Source organism: Erinaceus europaeus, chromosome 1 (assembly GCF_950295315.1).
Source record: "Erinaceus europaeus chromosome 1, mEriEur2.1, whole genome shotgun sequence".
In the NCBI taxonomy this organism is placed as follows: Eukaryota; Metazoa; Chordata; class Mammalia; order Eulipotyphla; family Erinaceidae; genus Erinaceus; species Erinaceus europaeus.
In genome coordinates, this window is record NC_080162.1 from 24,494,792 (window position 1) to 24,509,247 (window position 14,456).

Consider the following 14,456-nt stretch of genomic DNA (forward strand, 5'->3'; position numbering starts at 1 on the left):
TAGTAAAGAATTGAAGCACATAAGTTTTTATTTGGATTCAATAATTTCATTTGAGGGCATCACTTGTCTTTTTATAAGACTGACATTTGTTGTTTTTTTATTATTATTAGCTTGAATTTTATGACTTAGGAAAATAAACTACAGTGTTTTATAGTCTGATTCTAAATTGATCAATAGTACTAGCTGTTGGGCAGTGCACCAGCTCCCCCCTGCTTAATGCTGTGGTCTATTTACATAATCACTGTTTTACCTGAGAACCACCCTGCCTGCAGGGCACTGGTTTAATCTCACTGGTTTGCACTTTTTTTTAATTATAAAATCATTTTTATTTTAAAAACTTTCAAATGATAATAAGATTGGTTAAGATTCCTCATATTATTTTCTTCCCCCCCCCTTTTTGTAAATTTTTTATTTAAGAAAGGATTAACGAACAAAACCATAAGGTAGGAGGGGTACAATTCCACACAATTCCCACCACCCAATCTCCTTAACCCACCCCCTCCCATGATAGCTTTCCCATTCTCTAGCCCTCTGGGAGCATGGACCCAGGGTCATTGAGGGTTGCAGAAGGTAGAAGGTCTGGCTTCTGTAATTGCTTCCCCGCTGAACATGGGCGTTGACTGGTTGGTCCATAATCCCAGTCTGCCTCTCTCTTTCCCTAGTAAGGTGTGTCTCTGGGGAAGCTGAGCTCCAGGACATATTGGTGGGTTCTTCAATCCAGGGAAGCCTGGCCAGCATCCTGGTGGCATCTGGAACCTGGTGATTGAAAAGAGAGTTAACATACGAAGCCAAACAAATTGTTGAGCAATCATGGATCCCAAGCTTGGAATAGTGGAGAGGAAGTGTTAGGGAGGTACTCACTGCAAACTCTAGTGTACTTCTGCTTTCAGGTATATATTTTGCAGTAGTTTATGGATACGTGTGAACATATGCTCTCTCTCACAGAAACTGGTGTATATCTAGGTTATGGGACTTTGTTAGAAGGTGAACCACCTGAGATGAAGTTAGAGTGTACTATAAAAGGAAAGGACTCACCCGAGTAATGAAGCTGAAGGGTTGTCATTCCACATGTGAAGTCTCTGGACACAGTCTGAGGTGAAGCATGTTGAGGTGGCAATCGTTGTGTTGGTTAAGTTGTGATCGGCGGATGCAATATTGTTTGGTATGGATTGGGAGAGGCATACGGGAAAGTGGGCCCTATCCAAGGGTTCCAGGACTGGGGGAAGTAGGGGCTCTATAGTGGAGATGTGAGGTTCCTGCTGTCTTAGGGTTCAAAAAGACAATGGATAGTTATGTTATCATCACATTATTTGGTAATTGGGTTAACTTTGAAAAGTCCTTTTGTTAAGGTTTGCTGTACAGTATCCAGTATCTTGTATATAGCTGTGCTATTGGATGCTTCTAATCTACTTGGTATAGGCTTTTGAGAGAGTCCACATATCAAATACACAGCCTATATATTAAAAAGATTCAGTTTGTCTTTTGAGAAACTTTGAGACATACAACTGATTTTCCCCCTCTCATATTAATTAACTAGTGATTTATATGTCTACATTTTGCTAGGAGTGTACATAAACACCATTCCCACCACCAAAAGACTGTGACCCATCCCTCCCACCCACCCCCACCCCCCACTGGCCCAGGAAGCTGCATGTCTACCCCTCACCACAGGGTTTTTATTTTGGTGCCCTACTTACAATTTGGTCAGGTCCTGCTTTTAGTTTCCCTTTCAGATCTTCTTACTCAGCTTCTGTTGATGAGTGGGATCATCCCATACTCATCTTGATCTTTCTGACTTAGTTCACTTAACATAATTCCTTCTAGCTCTGTCCAAGATGGGTCAGAGAAGGTGGGTTCATTGTTCTTGATAGCTGCATAATATTCCATTGTGTATATATACCACAGTTTCTCAGCCACTCATCTGTTGTTGGGCACCTGGGTTGCTTCCAGATTTTAGCTATTATGAATTGTGCTGCTATGAACATAGGAGTATACACCTATTTTTGGTTGGGTGTTATGGAGTCCTTGGGGTATAACCCCAGGAGAGGAATTACTGGATCATACGGAAGGTCCATGTCTAGCCTTGTGAGAGTTTTCCAGACTGCTCTCCACAGAGGCTGGACCAATTTTCATTCCCACCAGCAATGTAAAAGGGTTCCTCTGTCCCCACATCCTCTCTAGCATTTGTTGCTGCTGTCCTTTTTGATGTATGCCATTCTTACAGGAATGAGGTGATATCTTAGTGTTGTCTTAATTTGCATTTCTCTGACGATCAGTGACCTAGAGCAGTTTTTCATATGTTTGTTAGCCTTTTGGATCTCCTCTGAGGTGAATGTTTTGTTCATATCCTCTGCCCATTTTTGGATGTGGTCATTTGCTTTTTTGGTGCTAAGTTTGCTGAGCTCTTTATATATTTTGGTGATTAGTTTCTTGTCTGATGTATGGCATGTGAAGATCTTCTCCCATTCTGTGAGGGGTCTCTTTGTTTGTTTAATAGTTTCTTTGGCTGTGCAGAAGCTTTTCAATTTGATGTAGTCCCATTGGTTTGTTTCTGCTTTAGTCTTCCTTGCAATTGGGTTTGATTCATCAAAGATGTCCTTGAGGTGTAGGTGGGAAAGTGTTTTACCAATGTTTTCCTCTAAGTATTTGATTGTTTCTGGTCTGACATCTAGGTCTTTGATCCATTTGGAGTTGATTTTTGTTTCTGGTGAGATAAAGTGGTTCAATTTCATTCTTCTGCATGTTTCAACCCAGTTTTCCCAGCACCATTTATTGAAGAGAGCCTCCTTTTTCCATTTAATCCTTTGGGCCCCTTATCAAAGATTAGATGCCCATAGGTGTTGGGATTTATTTCTGGGCTTTCAATTCTGTTCCACTGGTCTGTGTGCCTATTTTTGTTCCAGTACCATGCTGTTTTGATGATGATGGCTTTATAATATAGTTTAAGGTCTAGGAGTGTGATGCCTCCATTTCTGTTTCTTTTCCTCAAGATGGTTTTGGCAATTCTAGGTGTTTTCAGGTTCCAGATAAATGATTGTAGTGTTTGTTCTATTCTTTTAAAGAAGCCGGTGGAACTTTGATGGGTATTGCATTAAATTTGTATATGGCTCTGGGGAGAATATTCATTTTGATGATATTTATTCTTCCAATCCATGAGCATGGGATATCTTTCCATTTCTTGGTATCAGTTTCTATTTCCTTGAGTAGCGACTCATCGTTTTCAGCATACAAGTCGTCTTTCACTTCTTTGGTCAACTTTATTCCTAGGTATTTGATTGATTATGCTGAAACAGTATATGGGAGTGATTTCTGTATGTCTTCTTCTTCAGATTTAGTGTTTGCATAAAGAAATGCCACTGATTTTTGTACATTGATTTTGTAGCCTGATACCTTGCTATATTGCCTAATAACTTCCAGTAATTTTCTACTGGATTCTTTAGGTCTTTCTATGTATACTATCATATCATCTGCAAATAGTGAGAGCTTGACTTCTTCCCTTCCAATCTGTATCCCTTTGATTTCTTTCTCTTGCCTGATTGTTATGGCAAGAACTTCCAATACTATGTTGAAGAGTAACGGTGACAGTGGACAGCCCTGTCTAGTCCCCGATCTGAGGGGGAATGCTTTCAGCTTCTGTCCATTGAGTATGATGTTGGCTGTAGGTTTGCTATATATAGACTCCACTATCTAGAGGAATTTCCCATCTATTCCCATTTTTTGTAGAGTTTTGAGCATGAATGGGTGTTGGATTTTGTCAAAGGCTTTCTCTGCATCTATTGAGATAATCATGTGGTTTTTGGCTTTGCTTTTATTGATGTGGTGAATGACATTGATTGACTTACGGATGCTGAACCAGCCTTGCATTCCTGGGATGAATCCCACTTCGTCATGATGAACAATCTTTTTGATATGTTGCTGTATCCGGTTGGCCAAGATCTTGTTTTATATTTTGGCATCTCTGTTCATCAGAGATATTGGTCTGTAGTTTTCCTTTTTTGTTCTGTCCCTATCAGCTTTTGGTATCAGGGTGATGTTGGCTTCATAGAAGGTGGAAGGGAGTATTCCTGTTTCTTCAATCTTATGGAACAGCTTAAGAAGTATGGGTATTAACTGTTTCCTGAAAGTTTTGTAGAATTCGTTTGTGAAGCCATCTGGTCCAGGACTTTTGTTGTTGGGGAGACTCTTAATAACGGTTTCAATTTCTTTGTCTGTGATTGGTGCATTTAGATTTTGTAGTTCTTCTTGGTTCAGTTTTGGAAGTGCATAGGTTTCTAGGAATTGTTCCATTTCTTCCAGATTCTCTAGCTTGGTGGCATATAGTTCTTTATAGAAGTTTCGCAGGATTCTCTGGATTTCTGTGGTGTCAGCTGTGATATCTCCTCCATTGTTTACAATTCTATTAATTTGAGTCTTCTCTCTTTTTTGTTTGGTGAGTCTGGCTAGGGGTTTTTCAATTTTGTTTAATCTTTCAAAGAACCAACATTTGGCTTCATTGATCTTTTGTATGGTTCTTTTATTTTTGCTGTTGTTTATTTCTGCTCGAACTTTAGTGATTTCTGTCCTTCTGGTTGCTTTAGGGTTCCTTTGTTCCTCTTCTTCTAAGTCCTTGAGGTGTGCAGTAAGGTCGTTCATTTGAGCTTCTTCTTGGTGTTTAATATGTGATTGTATGGCTATAAGTTTCCCTCTCAGTACTGCTTTAGCTGTGTCCCAAATATTTTGATAGGTTGTGTCTTCATTTTCATTAGTTTCCAGGAACATTTGAATTTCCTGCTTGAGTGAGTCTCTGACCCAGTGGTTCTTAAGGAGCATGTTGTTTAGTTTCCAAATTCTGTGTCTTTTAATAATTTTCTGTTTGTTGTTAAAAGTTAGTTTTACTCCACTGTGGTCTGAGAAGATACTTGGGATGATTTCAATGCTCTTGAATTTATTGATGCTGTCTTTGTGGCCTAACATGTGGTCTATCCTTGAGTATGTGTTATGTGGATTTGAAAAGAAGGTGTATTCCAGTTTTTTGGGGTGGAGGAGTCTGAAAATGTCCAAGAGGTCTAGTCTGTCAATCTCTTCATTCAATTCTCTTGTATCTTTATTGGTTCTCTGCTTTGTTGATCTGTCTAAGTGTGAGAGTGGGGTATTGAAGTCTCCCACTATTATTGTATTACTATTGATGTATTTTTGAAATTCTTTCAGTAGATGCTTAATGTATTTAGATGGTCCCTCGTTGGGTGCATAGATGTTAATAATTGTTAAGTCTTCTTGGCTGATTGATCCTCTAATCATTATGTAATGTCCTTGCCTATCTTTTATTACTTTATTTAATTTAAAATCTATCGTGTCTGAAATGAGAATGGCTATTCCTGCCCTTTTTTGTGGTCCATTAGCCTGTACGATAGTTTTCCATCCTTTCACTTTAAGTCTGTGTTTATCTTGTTGTGACAGATGGGATTCTTGCAAGCAGCATATGGTTGGGTTATGTTTTCTGATCCATCCCCCCACCCTGTGCCTTTTGATGGGTGAGTTTAAGCCATTGGCATTTATTGATATTATGAATTTAATGTATTGTAGTGCCATTGTTCTAAAAAAAAATTGTTTGCTCATATATATTGGAAGTATTATAGTGATGTTCTTGTTTATAAGAGGTCTTTTAGTACCTCTTTCAGAGCCGGCTTGGTGATGGTTGCCTCCTTTAACTGTTGTGTATCTAAGAAGGTTTTGATCCCTCCATCTAGTTTGAATGAAAGTCTAGCAGGATATATTATCCTTGGTTGAAACCCTTTTTCATTCAAGGCTCGATAGATATCTTGCCACTCCCTTCTGGCTTTTAGAGTTTAAGTGGAGAAATCTGCAGATAATCTTATGGGTTTTCCCTTGTATGTGACTTTTTGTTTCTCTCTTGCAGCCTTTAGGATCCTTTCTTTATCCTTACTTCTTCTCATTGTGACTATGATATGTCTTGGTGTCTTCAGGTCTGGGTTGATTCTGTTTGGTACTCTCTGGGCCTCTTGAATCTTGATATCCTTTCTGTTATTCAGGTCTGGGAAGTTTTCTTCTATTATTTCCTCTAGAATGTTTGCTTCCCCTTCCTCTCTTTCTTCCTCTGGCAGGCCAATTATACGAATGTTACTTCTTTTGAGATCATCCCATATGTCTCTGTTGTTGTTTTCAGTGTCTCTCAATCTCTTTTTAAGCCCTTTCACCTCTTTCTTTGTTTTCTCTAACTCATCATCTGTCTGACTAATTCTGTTTTCTGCTTCTGTTAGTCTGCTTTCCCTTGCCTCAGCTTCTTTCTTCATTACAGCTATTTCAGCTTTCAGTTCTCTAATTGCCTCAAGATAATCAGTATTTTCCTTGGGGTCTCAACTGTTGTTTCCCTAATACTGCCATTCCTTTCCTCCAATGTTGTTTTCATTTCTGTGATTAATAAGTTTATTATTGCTTGCATACTTTTCTTATCTATGGTTACTTCTGGCTGATTTGTAGTTTCTTCTGGGCTCTTGTCTTCATTCATTGAAATAGCAGTTTTATTTGTTTTTGATCTACCCGTTTTTTTTATTTATGTGTTTCTTTTTTTTATGCTCTGTTGTTCCTCAGTTGTTGTGTCTTGAGTACAAGTAACACTGTACTAAATACCTTTATGACAATTGCACTCACCAACCTCAGGAATTACAGTAGCAACTGAAGTAAGTATTGAAGTAGTTTAATCCTTACCAGTTAGCCAAACAATTTCTCATCCGTGAAAAAATAGTAACCAAATCCCAATGAGGAAAGAGAAAAGAAAGAAAGGATAGCAAGAATAGACAGTTATGCAAATCTACTATCCACTGTATATTCTAGGGGTAACAAGAGGGGAAAGGGAACTAGAGCAGAGATACACACATAGAGAGTCCACTCTGAGTCAGATTTCTTCCCCAAAATAATTCACAAATTCAGAAAGGCAAAGAAGAAGGAAGAAGTGTATGACAAGATTAAAAAAAAAAGAGAGAGAGAGACAGAGAGAGAAAAGGTAGAAGATAAGAAAAAGAGTTGTAATTAAAGAGCAGTGAAAGGAAATTCCCAAATGTGTATCAGTGAATTCAAAAAAGCACCCTGTTTAGTGGTGTGGGGGATCCTGCTAGGAGCTGGTCCCCAGGGACTGCTTCGGGGGGGGGGGGGCGGGAAGGAGGTATGCTTGAAAATTAAAAGGAAGGGAAAAAAAAGGTTTTTTTTTCCCCTTTTTTCCCTACTCTAATTCTTAACCCAAATTAAGTTATAGTCACCTCCTTGGTGTCACCGTTAGCACCCCTTATTGGCTGGCCTGCTAAAGGCAGAAAATCCTACTGTTTCCAGGAGATGTTTTCGGAGCTCAGCTGCTAGCAGCTTCTCAGTCCGCCATCTTCCGGGAAACCCCCCCTCCAGACTTTTTTAAAGGATTTCTCGAAAATGAATACTAGCTCCAAGTCCCACTGGTTTGCACTTTTTGCTCCGCCCCCTCTCCTAGTCACACCCTGTTTTCCACCACTAGCTTGCACTCTCTTTTCACTCCACCCTCTCTTCGTCACATCCTGTTTTACACCCTACTACTTCCTTTCTGGAGAGTATAAATGCAGATGAATAAAGCCAGCGTGGCATTGCGTTGCATTGCATCCCAGCTCAGCCATGAGTCCCTGGTCGTCTCCCGCCCGCAAAGCTAGTCTGGAATCTGGCACCTGAACAGGTACCGGCAACTAGCATCTTTCTTCTCCAAAGGATAACATTAAAGAGAAAAAAACAGACATATAATATTTAATATAAACTGTAGCCCCTCTTCCCCCCCCCCAGAAGTTCTGAAATTACTTATCAAAGATAAGTGTCATCTCATCCTGAAAGTGTGAACTTATATTTTCTTTTCAATGGAGTGTGCTGGCACCAAACCACTTGGTCATTTCAGCATTGATATTGCCTAGAAATTTAAATTTAAATTGGCAGAGACCAAGATGAAGGTTAAGAAAGTGTATATTCTGGACATTTAGAAATGATCAGAGAAAGAGTCAATTTCTAGGCAATATCAAAAATGCTACTTGACAGTGTTTCTGTTTTTTAATATGTTGGTTTTTTAAGCTTTGAGTCAATCAAATATTTGTTAAGATTTTCTGGCTTTCTTATGTTATATTAAGAATATGGAATTTAGGGAGGCGGGCGGTAGCATAGTGGGTTAAGCGAACGTGGCACAAAGCGCAAGGACCGGCATAAGGATCCCGGTTCGAGCCCCCAACTCCCCACCTGCAGGGAAGTCACTTCACAAGCGGTGAAGCAGGTCTGCAGGTGTCTATCTTTCTCTCCCCCCTCTGTCTTCCCCTCCTCTCTCCACTTCTCTCTGACCTATCTAACAGCAACGGCATCAGTAACAACAACAATAATAACTACAACAACAACAAGGGCAACAAAAGGGAAAATAAATATTTTTTAAAAGAATATGCAATTTAAACAGTGAGAGATGCTTGATATAAGAGTCATAAAATAAAGTTTAGAACAGTAGTAACTTTTTTTTTATTCTTGTGCTTCTTCCTTTTCTCAGATTTTGCTTTTGTTCCATGTTGTTATTGTTGCTATATTTCAGTGAAAAAAAGGCAAGAACAAACTAATGTTTGTATCTAATGGAATTATTTGACTACAGGCTGCTAGAAGACTTAAAAGAATCTGTTTATTTGTGGACATTTAATATCTTATAATAATTACCAGTGTTATGCAAATGCTAAGACAGACTTTGGTTTTTTTTTATTTGTTTTTAATTTCATTAGTGACATAATATTGATTTACAAAGTTGTAAGATAACAGGGCCAGGTGATGGCGCACCTGGTTGAGTGCACATGTTACAATGCACAAGGACCCAGGTTCAAGCCCCCAGTCCCCATCTGCAGGAGGAAGCTTTGTGAATGGTGAAGCAGTGTTGTAGGTGTCTCTCTGTCTCTCTCCCTCTCTAACTTCCCCCTCCTCTCAATTTCTGACTGTCTCTATCCAATAAATAAATAAAGATAATATCAAAATTGTAAGATAACAGTGGTATAATTTTGCACCCTTCCTACCACCAGAGTTCTGTGTCCCTATTCCCTCCACTGGAAGCTGCAATAGTTTCCCAGTGTTGCAGATATAGATTGAACTTTTCTTTCTATAACTATATACCTATGTTTATATATTTTTTTTCTTATGGCCCTTCCTGCTCTTCCCTTCCAAGTCACACCCACACCTATTACTACTTCTGAATATCCTTTCTCTTGTCCTCTTCTCTCTTTGAGTCCTGATGGAGTTGGAGTTCAGAGCCCTCTGGTCATCTTCTCCAATCATTTCACCCCCTCTGGGAGTATGGACCAAATTTTCTTACGGAGTGCAGTAAGTGGGAGTCTGGCTTCTGTAATTGCTTCTCTGCTCGACATGGACATTGGCAAGTCAAGTTATATCACCCAGCCTGTTTTTATCTTTCTGTGGTGGGGTAGGGCTCTGGAAAGGAGAGGTCATCTGTCTAGAGAAGTCAGGATAGAATCATACATAGTACCGTCTGCAACTTGCTGGCTGAAAGGCGGGAGGACAAAATAATTAATAAACAGGAACCAAAGGGTAGGAGTAGAAGAGATGAGAACAGGAATATTAAGGCAGAAAGAAGCTAGGAAGGACTAAGAGAGATTTTGTAAAAGTAAATTGTCCCAAAACTCCAGTGGCAGTCAGTAAAGGCCAGCATTTTCTTTAGGCTTTGTGTGTATGATCTTTGCTGCAACTACTTAACTCTCCTGGAGCTAATCATACAAACAGACAATTGTGGTGTCATTGTGGTGTGAGTAGAGGAATGAACTATAGATTAAAAAAAAAAAAGAATAGGTTTACCTTTAATCCGATAAAACTACACTAAGACAGAGTCTACTAGCTTACTGATCCATGTTCTGTAACATACAAGAAATAATACAAGCAGCCATGTATTAATGCTGTTGTTTGCCCCCACACAAGCCCTTTTTTTAATTATTTTTGAGGGTGATTTATAAAATCAAGGACAGAGGCCTTCCTATTTTAAGATAGCCTTGTAGCTATATACTGAAATATTTTAGGCAAAACATTATGATGATTGAGACTTACTTTGTTCTGTGGGGGAAAAACTGGTGGATATGGGTGAGCCAAATTTCATAAAATATTGGTAAATATAAGATTAACTGATGAATAAATGGGAAAAGTCTATCACACTGTGTTCTCTACTTTTGTATATGTTGAAAAATGTTATGAAATTGAAAATTTCATAACATTAATTCCTGGCCCAGCTCTAAGCCATCACGGAGTAAGCTCTATGTTTTAAAAAGCAGGGGGCACCAGGCAACAGTCTACCCAGTTAAGTGCACATGGTACTAAGCACAAAGATCCGGATTCAAGCCCCAGCTCTCCACCTGTAGCGGGTCCACTTCACTAGAGATGAAGCAGGTCTGCCGGCATCTATCTCTCTTACTTTCTCCCTGCTCTCTCGGTTTCTCTCTGTCCTATCCAGTAAAATGAAAAAACAGCCACTCGGAGCAGTGGATTCATAGTGCCAGCAGCAAGCCCCAGTGATAACCCTGGAGGCAAAAACAAACGAAAATAAAACAAGCAGTTAAAGGGTTAGCACATAAATAAATCTTGGTCTAATGAAAGTATCAGTATCTCATTTCTCTTGAAAGTATGTTAAAACAAGAAGGAGCATAATAATAAACAGAAGTACATGTTCCATCTTCGGAATAACTAGTGAGAACTCTGCACTCCCAAAGCACAATATATGAAGAAAGGCTGCTGGGTCCAGTGAAGGTCAGTGAGTATGTGAGAGGACCCTGAGGTGGCACCTTTATTTTCAGTGTCACCCAACAAAGCCAAGAGGACACGGTCCTCCAGAAGGTGTGACTGACCTCAAACACCTTTAAAGTAACATGCAAAACTAATACTTCACCCATAGAGTTGTCAAGGAAAGATTAATTTAGGAATCTTGTACCAGCCCCAATAACCAAGCTCAGAGACAAATTGTATGAACATTCCAGGCTTAGAGAATTTACCGCTCATGCACCCCCGTTTCTGTAGGATGTTCAGACAACCAAGAAATGAAAGGAGAAACTATAGTTAAAAATTATTGGTAGCTGGGAGTCGGGCTGTAGTACAGCGGGCTAAGCGCAGGTGGTGCAAAGCACAAGGACCGACATAAGGATCCCGGTTCAAACCTCGGCTCCCCACCTGCAGGGGAGTCGCTTCACAGGCGGTGAAGCAGGTCTGCAGGTGTCTGTCTTTCTCTCTCCCTCTCTGTCTTCCCCTCCTCTCTCCGTTTCTATCTGTCCTATCCAACAACGACAACAACAATAATAACTACAACAATAAAACAACAAGGGCAACAAAAGGGAATAAATAAAATAAATATAAAAAAAAGAAAAAAAAGAAAGTATTGGAGGGTCCAAATTTAAAAAAAAATTATTGGTAGCACGCATGGAGTCCATTGATCTGTAAAATTCAGAATAAATGGAATGGTGGGTCGGTGGTAGCACAGCAGGTTCAGCACACATGGCACAAAGCGCAAGGACCGGGTTAAGAATCCCGGTTCGAACCCCCAGCTCCCACCTGCAGGGGAGTGGCTTCACAGGAGACAAAAAAAAAATTTTTTGAGAATAAATAACATGAATGTGAATAGACTTTGCATAGCAGAATATGGATGTTTAAAATATTGACAATATAGTAATGATTTAGCTATCAAAAATTGGAAGGTGAGGTACAAAAGTGATGTAAAGTTGTATAAATCTCACGTTTTGTAACAAGATGTCAAGAAATGTCCTTCACTAATAAATGCAGTAAGAGCAGTATGTGTGTGTAATGGGGGAAGGGATGTATATGGCTGGACAGATAGGATATAGGAAACTCAGCTGTATGACAGAGGGTGAGAGAAATGCAACTAAATTGAACTTGCCACTGATAATCCTGTGTTGTTGTTTTCTCGCATATATGCGTGTGTATGCACACACATTTAGAGTGTCAACTGATGGCCTTGCTTTCAAAGAAAAGAGGTATTCCACTTATTTTTTGTGAGAGAAACTAGAAGACTGCTCGCGCACTCAGCTCTGGCTTATGATGGTGCTAGAGACTGTATCCGGACCATGTGGGGCCTCAGTGTGCTGTGGAACATTCAAGGATCTCTTAGGGCCTGTACTGGTGATTTAAGTTGGTGGCCAGAATAGGCCCCACTGAAATTTAAGCAATGATTTGAAGAAGGGCGGTGAAAGAACTTACTGGGATTGTAATTCTCATTCTAGCTGACTCTAAGTCACTTTCCCTGCATGGTCTCAGTTTTCTCATTTATAGAGTAAGTAGCTGACTCCATCTCTTATAGTCTTCCAGCATTGGTTTCCAAACTATCCCTTTGTTCCTTATTGACATATGGATACATGATACGTATAGTATATACCATAAATATACATATGCATGTAGATGGTAAAGCTGAGACTAGTTATGGGCTTTTGCAGTATAGTCAAGGACTTTATAAAGAGGGGAGGCCCAAAGGGCACGAGAGGGTCCTGGAAACCCCAGCATACAATGGAGGTGATGGGGTGGTATGCAAACACTTATCATAGGGAGATAAGAAATTGTACTCGTGTGACAACAGTTATCTTGTAGATCTTTATCCCCCCCATAAAGACATTTGGTAAAGAAAAAAAACTAGTTGAAGATCAACATTAAAAAAAAAAAAAGAGAGAGGGGCCCAGTAAGTGCCCCCCAGGAGAGCACAAACATCCCCATGCTCGAGGGCCCAGCTTGACCCTGGTCACCACATAGGGCATCTGCAAGGGGGAAGCTTTGAGAGCAGTGGAGCAGTGCTGCAGGGTGTCCTACTCCTCTCTCTTTCTCTCTCTCTATATCTATCTATCTATCTATCTATCTATCTATCTATCTATCATTCATCCTCTCTTCAGATAAAAGGGGGGAAAGTGGCCACAAGGAGATGTAGAGTTGTGCAGGCACTGAGTCCCAGCAATAATTCTAGTGATATAAATAAGTAAATAAAAAGCAAAAGAATCTTGAAAACTTTCAAAAATGTTTAAAACCATTATATTAGGATGAGAGTTTGACTTACCTTAACTTTTTTTTTTTGAAAGTGAAACAGAGACACCAGAGGACCACTCAGTCATACATAATCTTATGTGTTACCAGGGTTTTAACCCAGTGTCTCATGCATGCAAAGCATATTCCGGCTCACTGGCCTCTCTGTATTGTTAAGCTTTTTTACAAAGACTTGAGTAGTCACAAAGCTATTGTTTATCATGAACACACACATCTATGTATCCAGTACACGTTGTTCTGTCTTGACAGTAAATGTGTCTTTTTTGTATTTTCTAGGTACACCAGAGGCTCCCCTGGCAGAATTTGAGGGTTGTGTATTGCAGTACAGTTGTGCCCTCTGATGGTGAGTTTTGGCAAATTCGTGAATGTCTCTTCTTCCACGCTTCACCTCTGTATTTCCCATCCTTCAGCTAATATATACATGTGTGAGCTGTACGCTTTCATTTAAGGTGGATTTATTATCAGAGAAAGAAGGGACGGCTAAAGATAGAAAAAAAAATTGAAGATCTGGTGAATTTAGAGAAGTCAAGAGCAAAAACCTATGGACCCATTAAGTTTTCATAGATCATCATCTGTTGCCAACTAAGCACTTCGTTTATAGTAAGAAACTAGGGGCATACTTAATGTGAAATAATCACTGGAGCACAATTCTGGGCATGTCCTAACCAATAGATTGTCATCTTGTGGACAAAAACCAAGCACTCCAGTCCCTTTGAGGCAACCAAGCCTAGACAGCAGCCTTCAAAATCTGAGACCTTCTGTTCTTTCCCGCAGGCTCAAGGGCTGTAGTGTTCTTCTCTGATGTAGGTTGAAGACCACAATAATATTTTGCAAATGTCCACAGTGCTGTCAGCTACTAAAGGGACCTAAACTTGGCTTGTTCTTACTGTGGTGGAAGAGGCTCACAGCTCTCTTGCGCATGTTTACTTTACGTCCTTGCTGAATGTTGACTGTTAAATGCATTTCCTCCATGTCGGGTTTAGTTTGATAGAACTCTAATTCAGCCTTAGAAACATTCATTTCTAGGTAACTACCATTTTGATAATATTCATCAAAAGAATATCTTAAACTGAAGACACCCCAGATGAGCCATGAAAGTATTCGGAACCCCCTCTATTGAGCCAGTAATAGATAAGGTGCAGTAGTAGAAAGATCCCATCCCCAAAGCTGTTTGTCTGGGTTTGTACAGAATGTGTTCATATTTGCTAAGTCTTCTAAATGGGTTGGGGAAAATACTAGATACTAGCTGGGTTCCTTGTACCTACCAATAGACATAAAGAACTGGTAAGGAAACATCAATATATAAATTGAAAATGCAGCACTATCTCAGGACAGGCAGGTGTGTTGCTCCCAGACAAAACTTATCAATATGTACACAGATGCCAGTAGTTCCCATGTGA

The 14,456-nt window shown here is 39.7% G+C and overlaps 1 protein-coding gene across 1 annotated transcript in view; it reads left to right on the forward strand.

Annotated features, from left to right (window-relative positions):
- MCU (mitochondrial calcium uniporter) overlaps window positions 1–14,456 on the forward strand; it is a 179,307-nt gene that overhangs the window by 129,225 nt on the left and 35,626 nt on the right. Inside the window, exon 2 of the mRNA XM_007539415.3 lies at window positions 13,333–13,399. Coding sequence (XP_007539477.1) covers window positions 13,333–13,399 — 67 coding nt within the window. The remainder of the gene's footprint in view (window positions 1–13,332; window positions 13,400–14,456) is intronic.